This window comes from Lepidothrix coronata, unplaced genomic scaffold (genome assembly GCF_001604755.1).
Source record: "Lepidothrix coronata isolate B3197 unplaced genomic scaffold, Lepidothrix_coronata-1.0 Scaffold0, whole genome shotgun sequence".
In the NCBI taxonomy this organism is placed as follows: domain Eukaryota; kingdom Metazoa; phylum Chordata; class Aves; order Passeriformes; family Pipridae; genus Lepidothrix; species Lepidothrix coronata.
The window spans coordinates 5,408,354-5,430,831 of record NW_016690180.1 but is presented as its reverse complement, the minus strand read 5'-3'; the positions used below and the strand labels follow the sequence as shown (position 1 = coordinate 5,430,831).

The 22,478-nt window shown below is 36.2% G+C and overlaps 1 protein-coding gene across 3 annotated transcripts in view; it reads right to left on the bottom strand.

Moving 5' to 3' along the window:
• DLC1 (DLC1 Rho GTPase activating protein) overlaps positions 1-22,478 on the bottom strand; it is a 227,662-nt gene that overhangs the window by 167,706 nt on the left and 37,478 nt on the right. For all 3 annotated transcript variants that reach the window (XM_017837460.1, XM_017837386.1, XM_017837545.1), the window contains exons 3-4: positions 5,840-5,989; positions 3,157-3,297 (exon numbers count right to left, since the gene is read on the bottom strand). In XM_017837460.1, coding sequence (XP_017692949.1) covers positions 3,157-3,297; positions 5,840-5,989 — 291 coding nt within the window. The remainder of the gene's footprint in view (positions 1-3,156; positions 3,298-5,839; positions 5,990-22,478) is intronic.

Here is a 22,478-nt window from a genome sequence, read left to right as displayed (position 1 = left end):
GTGTGTGCATGCATGTGTATGGTTATATATATGGATACGTACTGTACACAGGCATTTACACTGACAAGAATGGATTTGACTATCCATACATGGATTTTCATGAAATGTAAATAACTTGTGTGTGAAAGTACACACACATACACTAAATTTTATTTAAAATAATATCTATTATTAATTTACAAAGAAAATTATAATTGATGCTGAATTTTTAAATACAGTTCTTTTTTTCACATTTCATAAAATCTGCCCATGAAAATTTAAAATCTCCTGCTTTCCATAAACCAGTGACTGAATCATCTCCACTTGGATTATCAAACCAAATTCTGCTTATGGATATTCCAGCACACTGTGATATTGTTTGAAATTGTTTGGTTTAAATCCATATAAAGCTGAATTAACATGAATGGACACAGCTTGTCTGTACATAGATTTCCTATTTGTGAGCTATATCTTATGTAGTTAATATAATTTACAAGTTCTTTATCAGGGACTAGATCTGAACCCATGTTTCCCTGCCCTGCCTTATTGTTCCCACTCCCCAGGTCTGCACATGATGTTGTGTTTTATCTTTACAGTCTGATTTTGATGCATTCAGTAGTTTGCTATAGTTTGTTTAAAAATACCACATATCACTCCACAATATAACTAATTGCCGTTGTACTCCTGTTTATATACTATTAATAAACGCAACAAAAGAAGTTGTCCTTGGAGACTAAGCATTTGGAATCCTTGAAGATCTGCAGTTGTAAACTCTAAAAAGGGAGTAAAATCTTTGAAACAGTCCATTACCATTAAAAAGTAGCTTGTTGAGTTTTCGTAGAATAGATTTATTCCTATATCAGCTAGTCTGACAAAATAAACAAACAAACAAAAAAACCAACCAAGCAAACAACAAAAAAAAAAACAGATAAAGAAAAGCAAAAGCTCAACAAAAAAATCCCCCCAAACCCCCCAAAATTATGAGGACAGCCTGTCTTACAGATTGAATACCATGCTTTTAGGATTTTCAGAGGAGATCACTACATAGAAATCATCTGTACACAGACATCCCTGAAGTCTGCCCTGGACAGTGTTTCAAGGACATGCCATTCAATATACCATTTTGAAAAATTCATCCTGAGTAGATTCCACTGCTAAACATGACAGGAAGAATATGCAAACTTTTCTACTAATATACGTTTGCAATCAAGCAACTAGCAGCAGTCTATGTGGTCATGCACACCAGATGAACACAGGCAGAGATACACAGGGCAAGAATGAAAGCTTATTTTCTACTAGCATATTGCAAGAAAACTTATGCTTTCAAATAAAATTTCACTGCAGGTAGGGAGGCATATGAAGTTTTGAACAGTTGAAGCCACAGCACACAGAGCACTGTTTGTGCTCAGTTTGTGGATCGGAAGGGTGCACAATCAAAACAATCTGAAAGCCCCAAGGCAAAAGAAGTAAAAAGAACATCTGAGAGGATCTTGTTTTCCCCAATTTGTAGGAGAACTACACTCCAGCAAAATTATCCACTTTTTTGTACTTATCCAACATACTATAAAAATGAAAATATGACCTTTGTATGAACATACTTAAAAGAGCCTATCCCCAAATCCCCATGTAGATCATGGGGAGCTGCAGCCTGCAAAACTTTAGGAGAGAGTTGAGTTTGGAGAAAATTTAACTTCACTTATAAAAAGTTTATAAAATTAAGTAGTAAAACAACAGTTGCAGATATGTTCGTCAGAGTAAAAGTCAAACAAATGCTTACTGAAGGTGAATTAACACATAATATCTAAGTGAAAGGAAGTGACTCACACTTCTGCAAAGCCAGGTCCTAAGAGTTCCCTGAATGTTAGTAGAGAAACCTACATTTAAAAGGGATGTTTAACTCCTTAACAAGTGTCTGTGTGCTTCTCAGGATCTGGTAAAATGGTATATCACCTTCTGGCATAACATATGTACTTATTTGAGAATTTGTGCTGCACTGTATGCAGTGACAGAGTGCAGAGCACTCTGTTTTGCTATAGTTATGCACCAATGATAAATTACAAGGGAATTTATTTTTGTACAAGTGAACAATCCTAAATGTAAATGTTTATTAGAACTTTTGTTGCTGCCTCAATCAAAGGCATTAGTTAACTTGCTATTATTGCAGTGCAGTAAATGACAGTTGGCCTCTATTTTACTTTTTATAGACTTGTTCTAAACATATATATTTATGCTAACCACACTTTTTATTTTAATATTTTATCCCAGAATTTCTGCTGGTCTGGTTACCAGAAGTATTTGAATTTGTGAACAGATGGAGCAGGAGTTGTGCTAAGACTTTTCAGCGTAGGCAAAGCTTAGAAGAGTCTAGATTTCTGTGCTTCTTGAGGCAGTAGAAATGGCAAGTGCAAGAGGGAACAAACAGTATGCCAGGAGTTTCTAGGACATCCAAGCTTTTTGGCATATGCTGATGGCTGAAGCATTATGAAGAAAGATTCTTCAAAAGATGGACAAAGGCAAAATAAGATATATGTAGGCAAAGCCTAGATATATGTATCTAGGAATGGGTCTACAAGGAGGTTCCTTGCCATATCTGAGCTCTCAGGCCAGCCCTTCCTCGCCACTGGGACTTGCAGAAAAGCGTCTGCTTGCTCTAAGTCTTCCCCTCGATCATAAGCATCTGAAACCACTTGCCAAATTTTGCCTTAGAATGACATTCTTCCTTCAGTAGGGTAATAGCTCTGCTTGCAGAACACAACAGTTTAACCTTTCAAGAGGACTAGGGTGACTGAGTTCAGACATCATAAATCAAGCCACATAATTTAACCATCTTTTTCTCTGGCTGCATCCTCCATGAGATTTAGGAAACGTTCCAAGCAATACCACTTCCAAAAAACTTACCTTCCTAAATGAAATAGCTCCTGTAATTTATTTTCTCATGTAAAAACTCAGCTTATTACAATCATCAGCTGTTAATAGTGGGTTTTTAAATGTGAAACTTCTAGGATTGTTTGCCACTCAAATGGCACTTTGAGACAACCTGCATTATTAGTCCTTTTCTTCTTAGCGTCACACACATTCTGCTGTATCATCCAAGTAATGAATAGTATAATATTTCTTAATTTCACTTCCAAGCTGTAATCATGAGAGAAGTTAAAAAAATATAACCTTTGTACTCACCCCAGCCTTTGGTATAGCTCCAGAGCTGGCTACTGAAGAGGGAGATGCTAGGTCAGAAGTGTGAATGTTAGGAGATAAGTTTGTTTGTGACTGATTTACTGAAGCAACATCCACTCCACTTTCAGAACCAGATTCGACATCCTGTAAAAATGTATTGCAAGACTCTTTAGTAAATGTGAATATGAAATAAAAAGTTACTTCTGCTAAATAATGGAAATATTTAGGCAAGTTCACTTAAATACATATGCTTAATTCTCTGTGTAAGAGTTATTCCCCTTATTCATTTCCATTACCTACACATTCATTTGCTGTCCTTTTCAATGTGGTGATTTGCATTAGCTGCTGTTCTGAAATTATAAATCACTGCTAACATCAAAGCAATAATTCCCATAAATGTTAGAATTCAAGGAAAGAAAAATCAGTTTGGGGCTGCAGAAATTTGACATTTTCCTCTGATGTTCAGTATTTCCTGTGTTCTCCCACCTTCTGTCTCTGCAGCACTGCAAGCTAGCGAACATCTGTGAGCCATTACACAGCTGAAATGACATCACCATGCAGCAGTTTATACAATTCAGAGGTACAGCTCCCTAGTTTTTTGGAAATAGCAGACACTTATCAGCCAAATGCTATTTTTGATTAAAATGCCCTTACTTTTAATGATACTGATTACATTCCTCTTTTTGGGAATAAAAAGAAGATATATGGTATGTTTTATTGTTGAGGAAGTAAAAATATAGTACATGCTTTATTTACTGCATAGAGTGAGAGCAGGGGATTATACTGCTTGCAGATAAATTGCGACACATGTATGGCAAAGACCTGGCTGTGTGTAGAACCAGCCATACACTGTCAGGATTGTTAGCTGAGGAGCAGTCTGCTTGAATACAGCTACAGAGTACACAAAAAAACCCCTGAACTATTAACTCCAGACAACTCTGTGCAGACAAAGCCCCAGTTTCCTAGTGCCAGTTTCCTAGAATAGGTGAAATATGAGGCAGCGACCTCTCAGGAGCTCCTGAACTGAAAAGATACAGCACCTTTTGATTTATTAATTCCAGTTAAGTCTGTGGTCTGCCAAACTAAAGCTGCCAATTAGACAGGTGTCTCTACACCATGTACACAAGTGTGTGGTTTTCTGAAAACAGTTAGAAGTTAGAGACAATGCTACATTCTAGGTAGGACCATGTATTTGAGTCAGGTATTTCCTGCCAGTCAGTCCTCTGCAATGTGAAACACTGGGAAATGCAGAAGTGTCATAGAAAGGCCTCTGTAGCAGTCAGTTTGGCTACAGCTGCTCTTAGAATTTTCTGCTTAGCAGAACTATGCTGCCACAGTACAGAATCATGCTCCCTGCCCTGTCACCCATGTTTTTATATCACATTCAAATGCTTTGTTACTATAAAATCAGTACGAGCCTGAACTCAATACATAAATGCTCTGAAAACCAGATCTGTTGATCCTCTAATACATAATAATCAAAGGCTCAACAAACCCCTAGAAAATTAGCGTATATAGATAGCATATATACGATGTTTGATGCAAGCTGTCTTTCTGAATGGTTGCTTTGCTCTGAATATCGTGCAGGATTATTTATACAGATTGCCTCAACTCACTTTATTGCTGTAAGAAATTAGCTAAAATGCTGGCACAGATTGGTGAGATACAGAGAACAGATATTAACAGTGTATTTCAGCTTTTCTGTGTCATCAGTGCTCAAGGAGATACTGTGAGAACATTGGTATCCATGGGGAACATGTGTAACTGTTAAAAGTGAAATTATGTGATGTCCTTTAAAAATGATATATTTTAAAATCTTCACCTGATCAAACCCACTGAAACTTGAATACAGCTTTTTTTCACCTACAGACCACTCACTTAGCAATAACAAAGTCTGTCTTTAATAGGAAAAACTCATTATTTTAAAGAAAATATCACTAACAAAAACAAATGACCTGAATGTTAGAGATTTTGGGGCAGTATTTCTCAGGTTTCTTGAATTGAAAAGCAGCTGCAGCACATGTGGATGAAATTAACAGGAAGCCTGCAGGAGAACACCTTGGGTCAGCCATTTCATGTTCTTCATAGTTATGTGTGTAAACATTTTACAGAAAAAAAGAGAATGCATCAGTCATGCTTGTGAGCTGTCCCATCTCCTTTCAGACTACTCTCAGCAAAGAATTGTCCATTTAAGTAAATAAAAAAGAAGAAACACATTTAAATAATTAAAGTGCACGTTTCTGCCCAGAATTTTACTTTGAATGACAGAGAATTTTCTAAGTGTGTTTCCCACTAGCAGAAAAGCAAGACCTGGAGCTCAGATTTACTTTCAGTTCTATTTAATGTCAAATGTTCTGAGACTGGTGTGATCCTCACTCTGTGCTGACTCTGCACTTGCAGTAAGTGATAATGAGAGAGCCAGACATTTTCTGAATCTTGTTGATCTCCCTTTGTTTCATCTGGGAGTTCTGAAGCTCTCATTTATGAAATGATGCCAAAAGAAAGAATGGATACAAATATTACTGCCTTCAAAATGTATATACATGCAAAAAAAATACAAGTCAAATTCTTTACAAAAGGAGCTTGGGTTCTGAAACCAAAGAGTTGATAAATGTGAGGACTGAAAGAAAAAAAGTAAAAAAGGATTCTACTCAGAATAATAAGGAAATTGAGCAAATTGGCTTACAGGTATATGCCTTCGTTTATATACTGGGGTGCTGGATGGGGAAGAGCTTGCACTGAGAGCATTTTCAATATCCTGGTCAAGCTGGTCCAGTTTCATAATTAACAGCACCATTGAATCCAGTCGTGAACGATCCTGATCTTCTGCTATTTCCTATTGAACAGAATTGAACAATACAATTGGTAAATCTGTTTCATATGGAACATACAATTAATAAATCTGAAATGGCAATACTTGAAAAAAAAGCTTAAATTATAAAAGCTCTATTTCTTGATTTGGCATGAAAGCACATTGAATAATAAGCAGAATATTTGGGTTTTTTTGTAAAATACTGTTTTGTGTAACCAGTTTACTGAGTATTGACTTACAGCTGGGAAAACATTTTATGTTAGTGTTTAATATCCATCCATTATGGCAAGTAAATTTTTAAAAAAGCACAATTTTTTAGCACAAATGCATCATGATCATCCCCTTGATACACATACTTTTAAAACAGCTACTGATTATAAACATTTCTCAAAATGTTAACCTCAGGTTAGTTAATATGATTGTACAAATACAAATGAAGAAGGTTGATATGTGATGGAAATGGGAGAGAAGAACTTCAAAGAAACCATTTTTCCAGATGAAGATAATCGCAACTACTTTTCTTTGTGGAACTCATTAATGTAACTATGTTTTTTCAATTTGTAGCAGAGATTTCTGTCTTGGTTGGAAATTCTCGATTGATATGAGATACGTTAGCGTAATAGTAAACACAGCATCTTAGATCCTCTGAATGGAAAGAGAGAAGGATGAGGGGTATTCACATCACAGCCTCAAACACTGAGCTTATTGCAGCTAATTTCTTTATACCCTGTAGAAAACAGCGACAAAGATCTTCAAAAGAACAACTCAAAGCAAGATTTTCAGTTAGACAGACTAAATAATGCTCTTAAGGAGTTCCTCCCTCTATTTCCCTTTCATATAGAGAGTTAACACAAAAGTTAGCCAACTAGCCTGCCTCAAAATTCAGGAATATGAAAAAGCCCTACTGGTTCCTCTATGGATTTTCACAATAGTAAGTAAGAAAATAGGAAGTTCCATTAACTCACTTGAAATAATATTTTTATAAATCCTTCTAAAGAAATGGAAGCAAATACATTATAATTACATCATAGTGCCCAAGAAGTAGGCAATGTAAGTGTCCAAATCAACCGTTCTTTGTTAGTCTCTAAATTGTTTTTCAGGCTGTGCAGCGACTTCTCTAGTTAAGATTCTCTTAGCAGGATTATTATAGACTGCTTCAAAGACATTGCAAAACATGAATCAAATGATTCCTGCTAGAATTAAAGGATATGTAAAGATAAGACAGTCATATAAACCACATGCTCTTTATGTGAAGACATAGGTGAAAAGTTAGCTAACTAAATCTTAGAAAAGCAGAAATAGAAATCTGTCAGTCCATAACAGAGTAATGAACAACTTACAACACAAAGGTCAAACTCAGAAAAACTTTGTATTTAATTTTTTATTACAACTTGATATTTTGCATTTGGTTGCGGAAAAAGCTGATGAATTTGCAAGACCTCCTGATGAACTTGAACTCAGTTTAGAATGATCCTGAAAGAATATTACCTCAAAATAACTTGGAAATCAATGAAATGGATTAAGTTTCACTTTCTTTCAAACTGAAAACACAATGCCCCAAACGATTCATTGCAACTCCACGGATCTTCATTTTAATTGATGTTAAATTGACATCTGAAGTTTGCAAATGTCAGAATATTTATTTAATCTAATTTGCATGGGTACAGAAAGCCCAATGAAGCAACTAAGTGTCTGCTAAGTAGACATGACCTTCTTTGAGGCATGGGGCCATGTTGCCACGGTGAGCAAGACCACAACGGGTTTACACATCCAGAGCGTGCCAGTGCTGCTACCAAAACTAGACTCCTAGTCCCCTAACTCTGTTTTTATTTCTATTGATTTTACTTGGAAATACAGCACTGTAAAGGCTAATAAAACTAAATTTGCACTTGACTTAAAAAACAGAAGTTCACTGCCACACCACAAAAAAAGAAGAGGTGATGGCCGGGTGGGGTTTTTTAGTTTGCTTGTTTTGTGGTTGGTTTTTGTTTTTCTTCTTATCAGACTAGAAAGATAAGAAGCATTTTACATGAAGAAAAAAATAAATCAGGAATTTTCTCCAAGCAACTTGTTGGATTCATCCTGCCAATATAGTATAAACTTGCTCTGCATGTAGCAGATTGAGAATGCTGGAGAAGAATCTGCTGTAATAAAGCCACGGCAAAATATTACTCAAAGTGATATTCAGACTTAACAAAATGCTCTGGCTTTGTAGGCAAACACTGCTTTCCGTAAAACAATAATATTATCAGCATGAAATTTAGCTATTCCATTTAGAAGTCTTAACTTTGTAGTTCTGGTTGCTGCTCGCATCAACATGAAAAAATTAACATTTTAACTATGATTTCTATTTTTAAAATGTACTTAACAAGACAATAATCCCCTTCTGTTTTGCCAAGGCACTATCAGTGTGTATACATGAAAGCCTAAGCAATATATCAAAAATTTAACACATACAAATAAAAAAAGGTTAATCTTGAGTTGCAAATTCATCACAACACATGGAACCAATATTATTTTAAGATTAATTTATGTTTATACAGTTTTAGCCTTGATATTATCTAATAAATTTCCAAGAGCTTTATAACCTATTTATCTTTTTTGTATCTCCCTTTTGTGTATATTCTGAGATTTTGTTGCTGAAGTGTGACATGATCTAAAGCCAGCAAAGTAGTAGCAATTCATTCGGGTTTTTTCGAAAACACAGTATTTTATTTGCTTGCAGTCTTTCGCGTTATTCCCCCCTGATAGCTTCTCACCTTCCAAATTAGAATCCAAAAATATAAATTACATTTATAGGATTATACAGAAATCCTACCTTTACCCTTTTGAAGTCAAAACTTGGGTATTAGAAGATGCCTGGTCAAAGACTGCACTTGCAACCATAATTTCTGCCTTAAGGTATTTGCCTTGGACAATTCAGGAATGCGTCACAAACATAAACAGTAGGTCAAACTGGAGATCTTATTTGTCTGGAGATTTTATTTTTAACATGTCTCCACACAAAGAGGAAATACTTTAGGTCATGAACTGGAAAAAAAAATATTTCTTTTAATTTGTATCCTCACTGGTGTGATAAAAAAGCTGGTTAAATTTGAATATATTCATANAGGATGCTTGAATTACTCCTAAATTAAGTACTAAAACCCCAAATGTTTTTACAAGGAAAACAGCCTATAAGTCCTGTTTCTATCATCAGAAAACAATGCTAAAAGAATGAAAACATTTTTTAGAACATCTGCTACTTTTTTTTGGCCCTTTTGTAATTTTGGAGCTTATATAGTTATTGACAAGAATACCACAACGTTTTTCCCCTAGTTACTCCCATGTCTTCAAGTGCTTTTGTGTCTTTTTGCTACCAACTTGCCTTGTGCAACATGTATGACAACACCTGGCAATTTCTGAATATAATGTCCAGTGCACATAATGCTATAATTTTTATTTTGAAAATTTGATGGATAAATAATGCTGTACAAAGGCAGCATTAATCAGACTATTTCTAGAAAGTAATTATCCCCCTCCTTTTTATGTAAGGTCACTAGAATTTTATACCACGTTACCAGTATGTCACAATGACTTTAGACAACTCAAACAAAACAAATCAATTAAGGAGTAAGACACTACTTAAGTTTGGATTTAATACACCTGTCCTATCAGGGAATGGGAAAATAATTGAAGTGGATGCATTTCACTTCCTAGCCCTCTTAAACCCTGTATTTCTCTAAGTGTGTTTTTCCCTTTCACTTGTAGCCATAGTTTTACATCACACACACACTCCCTACTGCAGCCTCTTTTCCCATATACCTCTTTCAGCTGAGTAGAGCAGACCCCCACCAGTGCCAATGCCCTGTGGTTAAGGCGGGGAGAGAATGCCCCCCTCCAAGCATCCCCCTGCTAAGGCCATCAGGGCACCACCAGCCTTGCTCCTCCCTGACACTTTTGTGTCAAGATGCTCATAACTTCTTTGAAAAGGAAAGCTTGGTTTTTAGTGTCAAGACATTTGCACAATTGACAAGGCGAGCTAGAGTACTGACAAAAGAAAGGGATCATTTATGGAAAGAGCTGGCTGAGCTTCACCTGGTATTCTTGAACTTCAGCCAGCTGGACTGACTTAAAATCTTATATTAATGCTATATATTTCATATGACACTAAATTACTCATTCTTGTCTTTCCTTGCTAAAGAATACCCTTTTTGAAAAATAGAAAGGTATTATATATCACTGATTTTAGGCTGTGAAGGTTTTTACTCGGAGAAAGAAAGAATAATGAAAAATACACTGTTTTGGAATTAGTCTGCTGATTCTTATTAGCAGATGTGCAAATCAGGTGTAATTTTCATCCTTCTACATTGCACTGTACAGTTCACAAACTTTGAAAAATACCTAAGAATTTTATCTTTCTCTAAATTTTACACTCTATATACCACATTACCATATACCATACCCCTGTCCATGGCAGGGAGTTTGGAGCTAGAGAATCTCTATGGTATCTTCCAACCCAAACCAGTCTATGATTGTATGATTAGAGTCTTATTCTTCATTTTATTGGAGGCATTGCAAGCAGAGAACATTAAAACACAATGACAAAGCTAAAGCACTCCATTCTTTTTTGACATAAGACACAAGGCCTAGACACCAGAAAAATCACAGTAAGATTACTATTATAAATCATATTTTGAACTAATATTTAGAACAGACTGAAAATAGAACAAATAATGTAAGCATACACTGTTGTACATATCACAGATGAGGAGACATGCTTATATACATGCAGCTATTCACCCTACACATTCATACATGCTTTTGAGAAAGAAGCTTTTCTTCTCATTTTCCTGAAAAGCACTTTAGATCACCTACTCAGTTATTCCAAACATAAAGTATTCAATAACACTGATTTACATGTGCTTTTTAACTCCTGTTAAACATACAAGTAAGCTATTTTTGCAAAAGTAAAGTCTTCAGAGGCAAAGTTACAGGAATGGGAATATTTCACAACTAGAAGTGAGGTGCAGTTTCTCCCTAACTTTACACAAGATCTTTCAAACTCGTGTGCTGTTTGCAGATATGGTCTCCTGAACTTAACCCAATTTCTGCCGCAGAAAGTTGCCATCCTTCACGTTCAAAGCTAATTTAATCCAAACAAAAGCATTCCTTTGTAGTAACTTCCTTTCTACAGCTGTTTTTTGCCTAAACACATACTCAACCCCTAGACTATTTTCGTTCATGCGGTTTTGATTCTAGTTTTCCATGTTTCATGTCAGCCGAGTAAACTGTCGAGCAGAGATACTGTTTTCACGAAATTTAGGGATTCACTATTGATGAAATGGAAAATCACTCAGAAACATTGGGGCAAAACAATCTGTTACACAGCTGTTTTAACTCAGCAGGGATGGCAGCTAGTAGTTTCTCCTGAAGTGATTGCTCTTGAAACAGAACAGCTCTGTATTAGACAGAGTCAATCAGGATCACTTTCTAGCTAATGTCACGTTAGTTAGAGGTGGGAGGAGGAAGGGGGTCCAGTGTTAGGGTCAGGATTAGGGTTAGGGTTAGGATTAGGGTGGAAAATATAGACTTCTCAGATTGCCATTACTGCATTAGCATTATACTAATTCTTCTGCAATATTAATGCAAATAATTGGTGGCACTAGTTCAAAAGCAAACAGAAGCAAAACCAAATGTATAATGAAACAACCCAAAATGGTACATCTTGTCCAATACAGAAGATAATTACACTTACAGTACAATTTTATAAGGTATAGATGATGTATGAAATCCAGCTCTCTGTCTTTGGAGTTACACTTGATTACCAGGGCCAGTCTGACACCCAACTCCCAGTTATCATTCATGATTTAACATCATGTCAGGATTATGACTATGAAAATTTGCCAAAATCAAATTCCATAATGACACAGAGCTCAGAATAAATGTAATCTCTGTTCACTGGGGGGAAAAAAGTATAGTTAAACATAAAGTAATTAATCATATTCTTTCCAGCATAAACAATATTCAGTTACTTTCCAGCTTCATTCTTTATATTTTGTAAAGTAGCATTGTAATTATTCTAAAAGTCAGCTTTTATGACTACACTTTCATGATTATGGCTTACAAAGTAAGCAAAAAGGCATATTTTTACCTTTATTGGACCCCATTTCTGTTTGATATGAGGGGAAAGACTTCTGCTTTGTTGAGAATATTATGACAGTAATCCGACTAATTATCAGACTGGAAAAATACTGTAATTAAATAGAACTGTGATTAAAAAGAATGTCAATGATAGATTACTGATGCTGCATTTTTATATTATTGCAAAACTACCTCAAATCTAATTATTTTGTGCAAAATAAATAAGAAAATACTTCAGTGAACTTCTTGTTACTTTTCTATTATACATAAATCAAAAAGTGAAACTAGGAAAAATATAGACTATTTTAATAATCAGAAATTAAATCAGCATCAGTGACATTATGAAATTTAGCTTTGATTTGCCTGTTGGCATGTGTTTTACAAATACACCGATAGGTGAATCTGTTTGTGTACTTATATGTCTACTTTATAGGTTGGTGGAAAGGGAAATGTTTTGGTTTAGCTTTGCCGTAAAATCAGAAGGTGAGTTTGCCCTTCAGCAGATACATTCTGGTCTTTGTGATTTTGTTTAAGCAATTTTCAGCCTTTTTTATTTATTCAGAGTAAATCAAGAGAGAATTGATGCCAATGGTTACTCACAGTATCCTCAACATCTATTGAAATCAAACAAATTAAGAGTAACTTCACGTTAAAAAGGTTCAAGAGTATCTGGGCTGCACTTGGAAGAACATTGTGAGTAGGACAAGGGGGATCCTTTCCCTCTCTTCAGTCCTGGTGAGACACATCTGGGTTCAGTGCTGGGTCCAGCCTTGGACTCCCCAGTACATGAGAGATGTTGACATACTGATGCAAGTCAGTTAAGATGATTAAGGGTCTGGAGCATCTTTCATATGAGGACTGGCTGAGAAAGGTGGAACTGTTTAGCTTGGTGCAGAGAAAACTGGGAAGGCATCTATCTGATGAGTGAGTTAGAAGATAGATCCAGATAATTCTTAGTGGTATGCAGAGACAGGACAAGAGGCATTGGGAACAAACCAAGATGCAAGAAATCCCATCTAGACCTGAGGAAAAAAACTGTACTGCTAGGGTGACTGAGCAGTGGAATAGGGTGGCCATAGAGGTTATGGAGTCTCCATCATGCAGATGTTAAGAATCTGATGGGACACAGTCCCGGACAACCTGTTCTAACTCTACTTGGACTAGACAATTTCAAGTAGAATCTTGCAGCTTTGGCCATTCTGTGATTCTGTGAGAGTTTTTAACACCTCTTGTAGTATGATTTTTAAAGAGGACACAAATGATACAATAGTGAGAACCAGAGTGGCATCTAGGACACTTTGCTTAAATCATTCTGCCCACCTGTGATGCCCTTGCCTCAATTTTTTCACAATTTGCCAGTCTTAAGGTTTGAAAGAGACAAAGAATAAGTAGATGGACAGAACAAAATATTGTCATTTCATAGATTATCATAGATTATTTACTTGGATAGAATTTTATAGGTCTCCAAACCAACTTTCTGTTGAAGGAGGGGCAGCTGTGAGATCAGACCAAGCTCTTTGGGGCTTGATTCTGTCAGGTTATGGAAACACCGAAGAACAGAGAATGCACTTCTGTGGGCAGCCTGCTCACATCCTTGACTGTCCTTATGAGAAAAGAACTATTCCCTGAAGAGATTATTTAGTGCATTTCAAACCTGGAAGCAAGGAATTGTTTCCAAATGGAAAGCAAACTTTCTGTTTTACACTGCACTGAAGATGCTGCAAAGGAAATGGGGGAAGATGAATAAACGTAAAACCTAGTTTTTGCTCCAGTTTACCAATGAAAACAGAGAACGCAGGAAATGCCTAGTATGTATATGAAGTCTGTTACTGACACTGCCCCACAATACCTGAAGATAGTGTAATAGTAGTACTGAGCAGCCTCCTGAAATTAATGGAACTCTCTCCATGATTGCAACGAACTTTGAATCAGGCCTAAGACAGACATGAGAATTAAAACTCACAAACCACTGCACACTCTAATTTCTAGGTGAGAAATAGAAGTGTTTGTCCTAAATGGTGTTATGTTACCCTAGTAAATGAAGAGTTTTAAGAATACAGGTTGCACTGTCAACTCAGTCTTTTTATAGAAGATATCCGTTCATTACTATGATTGTGACTTCAATAAATGCTAAACCAGCCTATTAAAAAAACACAACACAATGCCCTTGATAATCATACCTTAATCAGTTTGCAAATTATTCATGTGTGGGAGTGTATGTGGGCATAATGGTGGTAAAGATTCTCCACTGAGTGTTTCAAGTCCAGTTAACACATTACAGAAAATTTTCTATATTAATTTTTCTTTTGTTATTATGGAAGGCATTATGGAAGAAATGTGCTGTTCTAAAAAAATCATGAAAAAATCCTCATATAAGAAAAGCAGGTTTCACTGGTTACTTAACCTCATAATTCTTGACACGAGATTTAAGTTGAAGACTTTTAAGTTATCGTTCATCTGTGGTTCTTCCTTTGGTAAAAATATAAATATTTAGCTTCTTCTGCCTTTTACTGTAGTGTTATATTACTCTTTTAAGTTCTATGGGTTTATTTATATTTCTGTGTATTTACAAGTAACAGAAACACACACATATGCATGCATGCACTCTGATTTGTGCCATGAAGAGTCTTTGTTCATTGATGATAGTTTTAAATTTGGCATTTTCTGAATGCAGAAACAAGTATGACAAGTCTATCTGGAGAGAATAATTAAAAAAAAAGAGTTGCCTGAGAATTCTTTTATATTGAATGACAAAATGTAGGAATATTTTATCATAGCCTGCAACTTACTGAAATTAGCCCAGGGCCTATGGCTTCTGAGAAACTGGTAAATTATTTAGATATCTAGGTAGAAAGAGAAAAGTCTGCTTTTATCATTCCAGTTTTAGTAATTTTGCTCAAGTTAGTAGTTTACATGAGAGATTCCCTGGGATTTTCTGCCAAACACATTTTCCAATCCCTCTCATGTCTGCAGGAGGCCATTAGAAGACAAAAGGAATCAAGGAAAGCTGAGATACGGTGCATTCAACAAAGAGTATTTTCTTTCTTTGTCCCCTGAAGCATGACTAGATCATGAACACCTCTGTAAAGAAGCAAGAAATAAAATATGGAACTTCAGAGTTGATGGTGGAAAGAATGAGGTTGGGGATTCAATGTGGAGAGAAGAGCATAAGTTCTTGGAAAGCTATAGGATATATGTCTTAGTTTACTTTGGCTGAACGCCTGGTATCCACCGAGACTCCGCCCAATTCTCCCAGAGGGAAAAGGATGAGGGAAGGGGGAAAGGAAAAAAAAACCCTTGTAAAACCGAGACTGCTGAGAAAGGTGGTTTTATATTTACACAAAGAAGAAAAAGAGAACTATAAGCACTATACACATAGGGAAAACTGACAATAAAGACTACTTCCCCTCGAAAGGTGTTTTCTTCCTCTGAAGAACAGCCATCTGTCCCATACAACTGTCCCGGAAGAGAAGGGAGGAGTTGTTTCCTTCTCGTCTCTTTATACCTGAGCTGACATAACATGGTATGGAATACCTTATAGGTAAAATATACATCAGGTGACCTATTCTAGTTCAGTTTCCCTCCCAAGGAGGGTTACAAACCCACTACAATCTAGAATAGTACATACCAACCATATTGAATTTCATGGAGCCCAAGCAACCTCATATCTGAAAGGACATGTAAGATTCAGGCACAAAAAGTGTGAAACCTACTTTAAATGCATAAGACCTAATTTAAATGAGTCACCAGTTAATCTGCTCTACTGCAGAAGGGACCTACTCTGTGCAGTGAAGAAAGTATTCAGAGCATCACATGAGAATCAAAACCCATAATGTACTCTCTAACTTCTTCCAGGTGAGAAATAGAAAGGACTGTCCTAGATGGTTAAAATGCCTAAACATATTAAATTAATAGTTAAATTAATAATGGAGGTTATAAGAGGTGAGGTGATATGATGTGATATATGATCCTCTACGTGTGACATGACAAGATGCAATTATGATCCCATTGTCAAGACAGGTACAATATAAGACAAAATTTGGGGTGGTTGGTTTGGTTTTTCCTTTGTTGTGCTATTCATCAGCACTGTAGAACAGGTAACAAGGCATGTAGAAGTGAGATCTCTTGAGTCTCACAGTTACTTTGGGCCTGATTCTCTGAGACGTCAAGTATTAGGCAAAGACAACATTCAGGTAAGCATTATATTCTGCATTCTTATCAGATATATAAACATATTCTGCATTCCTATCAGAATATACAGAGTTTTGTATTCTTAGGTTATAAGCATTCTGGGTGTATGAGATTACAGAGCTATAAGTTATTATCATGGAGCCCCTGGAAATCTCTCTAGTTGTCAGCTCTCAGTATATAAAAAAAAAATATTTGTAAAACTGAATGAAAAACTTTTTACTGCAGGGCTTAATCAGTGCAACCCTCCCCTCCTTAGCCCCTCCAGTCATTACAACAGTATTCATACATATCTCCAAGAATAAGACCTTGAATAGGGAGACTAGTGTCTCTTCCTATAATTAAGGACAACATTCAGGAAAAGTTGTGGTCAAACTATTTGAAGGCCCCAAACCTCAAAGATCTACTTGCTTGCCACCCAGTTTTGCCCACCACACTACTACAAGACTGGTGTTTGGCTGTAAAACCAAGTATTCTGCAGAGCTTCTATATATTCATAATCTGAAGACTGATCTTTAGCTTACTTTTCCTTATAAAGCACTTATTTTTCCTTATAGCAATAAGCCAAGCTTTTGTTGGCTATACCTCTTCATTTGTGTAGACTGCTCATTTAATTCTTGCAAAGATTCCATTCAATACCAAGACAAACTTTAGTGGATGTTTGTTACCGTGTAGTAAATCCACGACTAAACCTTACAGTAGACAACGACTAAAAATATACTTTCATCTTAGATGATATTAATAACATTTTAGTATTTCAAGATTCAAGAGTGATCAGTAAACAATTGTTTAGCAACTCTGTAATTTGTTCTGTTCATAGTTGTACTCCAAACTTAGTTTTAAGAAATAGACATCTAAATCATAGTCTGATACAGGTCATGGTTTCATAGTTACTTTAATTTTCCCAAAATTATTGGTTCTAAAAAGGTGCTGTTCTCTCATCTACTTGCCCAGGCTGCCCCTCAGCTCTCCTTGTGTCAGCATTGGTTTCTAGTGGAAGTAAGTCCATTTGAACACAATCCCTGGGAAAAGTGTAGTGCTTAGCAGAGTCTCCCTATGCAGCCATAGAAATGTCAGTGGTGGTCAAGGAAGACTAAACAAAGGCAGAACAATCAGCTGCACTGATTTTTCTTTTTCTTGCAAAAACTTAGATTTTTGTTAGTGCAAAGTGATCACTTAACTGTAACTTTGGTTTTTTGCAGGTGAGGTTATGCTGATTTTACAGACATTGTAGGGTCTGGGGGCTTCTCAAATGGTTTTCTTCAGGACACCTATACGAAGAATATGTGGAGTGTGCATATTTGTAACTTGGTGAGGGTCTGAAACAGAGGCATATTGTCAAAAAAGAGAAGCCAATTGCTGTCCCCCGCTCCTCATTTCACCCATGTATCCTTCTTTAGCTTTGCCAATCTGTGCAGCTGATGAAATGCCAGAGATATTTTTTTATATCACGAGTTTGTAAGCGAACATGATAGCATGAGAAAACTCTGCTACTTTTTTATAATCAGTGAAAGGAGTTTAAGGCCTTGTTTTCTTGGAAAAGAACACATTCTTTCCCATGTGAAAACTGGATTGTCTCAGTGACAATTTCTTATTAAATTACTTCTGCACAGTGAGATATAAACTAAGGTTACTTTTGTATCACCATTCACAGCACACTGATATTTATGAGAACTGTTATTGGTGACTGAGGAAGTGGTGGTAAAACTCTAGATATTGAATGGGAATAAAATTTGTATTTGTGAATAAGACCAAAGTTAAGGTTCAGGTTTGTATTAATACCCAATAAGCTTGAATTTGCAGAACTTGTCTCAGTAAAAGTGATTCAACAAAAGGGTTACAAAACTAGATGTTCATAGCAGACTTCTTAGTTTAACTCCATGTAAGCTTAGTCATGGGCAAAACAAACACCCCAAACTGCGATGGGATCAATCACATTTGGAGTGGAAATACTGATCAAGGACATTATTATTCCTTTTCAGCCACATTAAGAAAGAGTCTAGATAGCTCAAAAAAATCTTCATAAAGCATGCTCTCTCTTTCATTTTGAATTCTTAGAAAGTAGTAATAAATGGAATTAGAGGTTTTGAAAAATTATAGAATCAAAGGAGGTTGGATCACCCCTTATATGGCACACACCATACTTTACAACTAAGATATTTCCTGCAAGAAATAACCAAGATGCTGCAGTCATGTAAGCTTCTCTGAAATTCTGCACCAATTACTGCACCATTTCTGAAGGGATGACTTCTGAAGAGCTGATAATGGCCTGAATTTGGTAAAAACTACCAACCCCTCCTTGTTTACCTCTGACACCCCTTAATAGCATCTGTCTTGTGTGTATTGTTGTCTGAAATTCATAAAAGCTAAGTGTCTGACCATGTGGTAAGTGGTTGACTGGAATTTTGTAGAAGTCTGTGGTTCAGACGAGGAATTCAGCTTTTCCTTATAACATATTCAGCTATTTCATGTATGCCTTTGAAATATGTTTATCCACACTGGAATTATTCTAGCTATTAAATGTTACTTAATGGGATTGATATGTGCTCAGTATACAGCATTGAGGGCTTGCTCAGACACACACACTGTCCTGTAAACTAGTCTTTAGGGTTGATTCTCCATTCACATCAAAGGACAGAATCCACTTAACATACAACCAGAAGACAAAGTTAGTCTGAAAGCCTCATTATTCTGTAACTACCTTTTTGAATCCTTGAATTCATTCTCCCCCTAAAGTGTGCTGCTTAGATTTTTCTGTCATTCACCTTAAATACTAATTTTTTTTAGCATTTCTATCCTAAATCCTTAGAAGCAGACCCAAAGTTGCACCACGTAATTGCTACTTAAACCATTATCCATTGACATTTAAATGAATACATTTTGTACGCTCATTTTTAACATTCACTGCTTTTTCAACAGTAAGTTCAGCTTGCTAAGTCTACTGACTATTTTAATCTGAAACCATCAACAGTAATTAACACTAAATTTAAATATTACACAATATTAAATATTATACATTTAGATACAGTATTAATGAGCTAAAAATAGAAAGTCATAGAATCATAAAGAACACAACTGGAAGTGATCTTGAAATGCCATGTCATCCGTCTCTCTCTCAATGACAAGTCCGTCATATTTAATGGATGATTCTCCAGCTCCTTTTACAAACCTCCAAAACTGCCCCAAGCAAAACGATCGTATTCCAGTATTACCTTCCTTAGTACTAAAAACCTATTCACAGTCTTTCTCTAGCCTGAACTCATTAAGTCTTATTTTTATTAATTTTTGTCTGCATGACAGACTTTTCTTGTCCTTGGAAATGGTGTTATGTTCCTCCCATCCCTGTATTCACGTTCATTCTTTCCCCTCCACAATGCAATGGCAGGGACTGGTTTCTTCCATCTCTGGCCATTCTCACATCAATTCTTGAGTCTCACTGGAACTTTCCTCCTGAAGAGTAACTTGTAAAACCCTCTGCTTTCATTATAGGTGAAGCTAATGTAAAGGATGCATCCCTAGGAATGGAAAAGCACAGTATTCTCAAGAAATTTTTCTTTTGTGCCAGCAAATAAATATCAGTCGAAGCCATTTCACCTCCCAGCATTTGTGAGGCCAAAACCACTGGCAGTTGACTGGGATCTGTAGGTAGTAAGCAGTTGTCAGGTAGCAACAAGCAGTTGAGATGAATCATTGCCAGGAACAGTTCAGATACAGCCAAACTTTTCTTGTAGACAAGTTCTACAGGCTCCATTCTTAATGGTTTTCAAGACCCAACTGGATAAAGCCCTGGTCTGACTTCAGGTCTGGCCCTGCTTCAGTAGAGTCCTCCTGAGGTCCCTTCCAACCAATTGCTAAGGTTGTCCTTAAGTTTTCCATTATTGGATGGAAACTAATTATTATTTACAAAAGTCATTGGTAAAACTAGATTGGGTAGAAAGTACTGCTACTACTGCTAAATGCACCTAAGCATTTTGCTTAATGATTTATCTCTTTATTGTATTCCACTTAGTGTTTGTACTGCTGCTGGATAGGTATTGCTGCTTTTGCATATAGCCTTCCACAGACAGGGTATATTTGCCAGTCATACCCTGGAGCCATGCCCACCATCAAATGAATTACACTTCATTGTATGATAACTAATCTTCTTTGGAAGGTAAGACAAACACCTCCAAAACTGAACAGCATATTTCTTTTAAAAGCACCCACAATTTATTCCAAGTAAAGTGAAAATTCAGCACCAATAGCATTCCACGTGGATATCAGCTTACAATTTTCTTTCACATCATAACTCAGCCATAACTCACCAGTATTGTGTGGTCTATGCAAGGACTGTCTGAGAATTTTCACTTTCTCTATCAGCAATAGCAAAAATATATTAATCCAAATTGTATGCACAGATATTAAATGGGAAACTCAGATTTTCTAATTAAAAATCTGAAAATATCTCTCATGGATGTACCAAAGTGAGGAAAAAATATTAAAGGAAACAAAACACATAAGAAATACTGATGTGACATATTATTGTGTATCATACTTGAGTTCTTAACACATTTATCTAAAAAACACAGGTTGTGTTTACACTGTCAATCAAGATAGCAATAAGGAGTACCTAAGCAGAAAATGACAGCCTGAGCTGAAACCTGAGCCACTATTCCTAGGGAGAAGCTCACTAGAGATGCCCTAGCTGGACTTGAGTCCAAATGAGACTTGGATAGCTTTTTCCTTTTCCTTTATGTCTCTGAGAGTTCCAGCCAGGCTGCAGTGGATAATGGCATTGGCACTCAGCTCTGACAGCCTGGATTGGGAGGAAGGAAAAGCACTGAGCCCTGCTCTGGTCCCAACTGGGATGTGAGCTCCTGTTCCCAGCTCAGCCTTCAGCAGCTCTACATGCCTGCACAGCTCTCCTCTGTTTTGGGGAGCTGATGACAGCTTCCTTTCACAGCTGCTGCCTCCCAGAACAGAAGCGGGGAAGTGACTATCTCTCAGAAAGGACATGTAGCTCAAACTGGGTTCAGTCGGTCAGTCTGTGTCAGTGCATCTGTCCACAAAGGTCCCAGTAACCTACAATTAGGAGCTGGGCAATTTGAATGGGAGGTGAGGTTGGTTACAAGTTCTAGTTTTGACTAGAACCTAACATATTTACATTGTAAATATGCTCAGAGCATTGCAGCAGTTACATATATATATATATATACACACACACACACAAAAAAAAATTACTTATATAGGTATGTAAAAGAGGGAAAGTGGATTGAGAAGTCAACGTTATTTCCAAGTGGGGCTTTACCAAACAGGATGTTTAAGTTCAAGAGTTATCTCAAAGAGGATATAGAATAAAAAAGACAAATATATCTGGGCCAGGATTAAATCACATATTTTAACTAATGTTCAGCAAGCTTGTATTCCATTCCAAACTCTTCTTCAAAACAGTTATTGAGGTGAACATGATTTCATTCATACAAACAATTTGAAAGTATTTTAATGATTTAATTGTAATACGCTTTTAAATATTTTCATTTTTTTCTGCACCTAAATCTGTATTTCTTGCTGGAAATCAAGATTTCAATAGATAGAGAATTCCAATAATTATGGCTAAAAATATTACAAAATCTAGAACATGTTAAAAAATTTGAAAAGAAATATAACAATTGGAAATATATTAAATTTGTAGTAAGATTTTATTTTGGAAAGACTAATTCAGAATGAAAATGTAAAAATAAACTCTGGCCATAGAATGAGAGTTAAAAAAAATAACAAATCCAAACCCAACAAAAACCAAACCAGGGAAACTCATTATGAATAAGAAAAGAGCACTTCACTTCTGGTGGATTTTAAATGGACAAAGAGGTAACTAGAAACACTCAAGTAGAATGTTTCTAACAATGAACAAGCCACATTAAAGAAAAAAGCAGATGGAATGAAAAACTCGTGCATACCAAAAAGATAGGATGCAATGGGCCTTGGAGAAAGTAGCATTCAGGACAGAAAAAAAAAAAAAAATCATTATTTTGGGTTTTCTGTTATTCCTCCAAGTTGCCTGAAGTTTCCTGTGATCAATGAAGTGTTAAAAAGTTCAGACATGAGCAGCAAATAGTGAGTAATATTTTAAAAATACGTTACAATGCATTAAAAACATTACCATTTTGAGGAGATACCCAGTATGACTCAGCCTGGATATGTTGCAGGGAAAAATTATTCATCT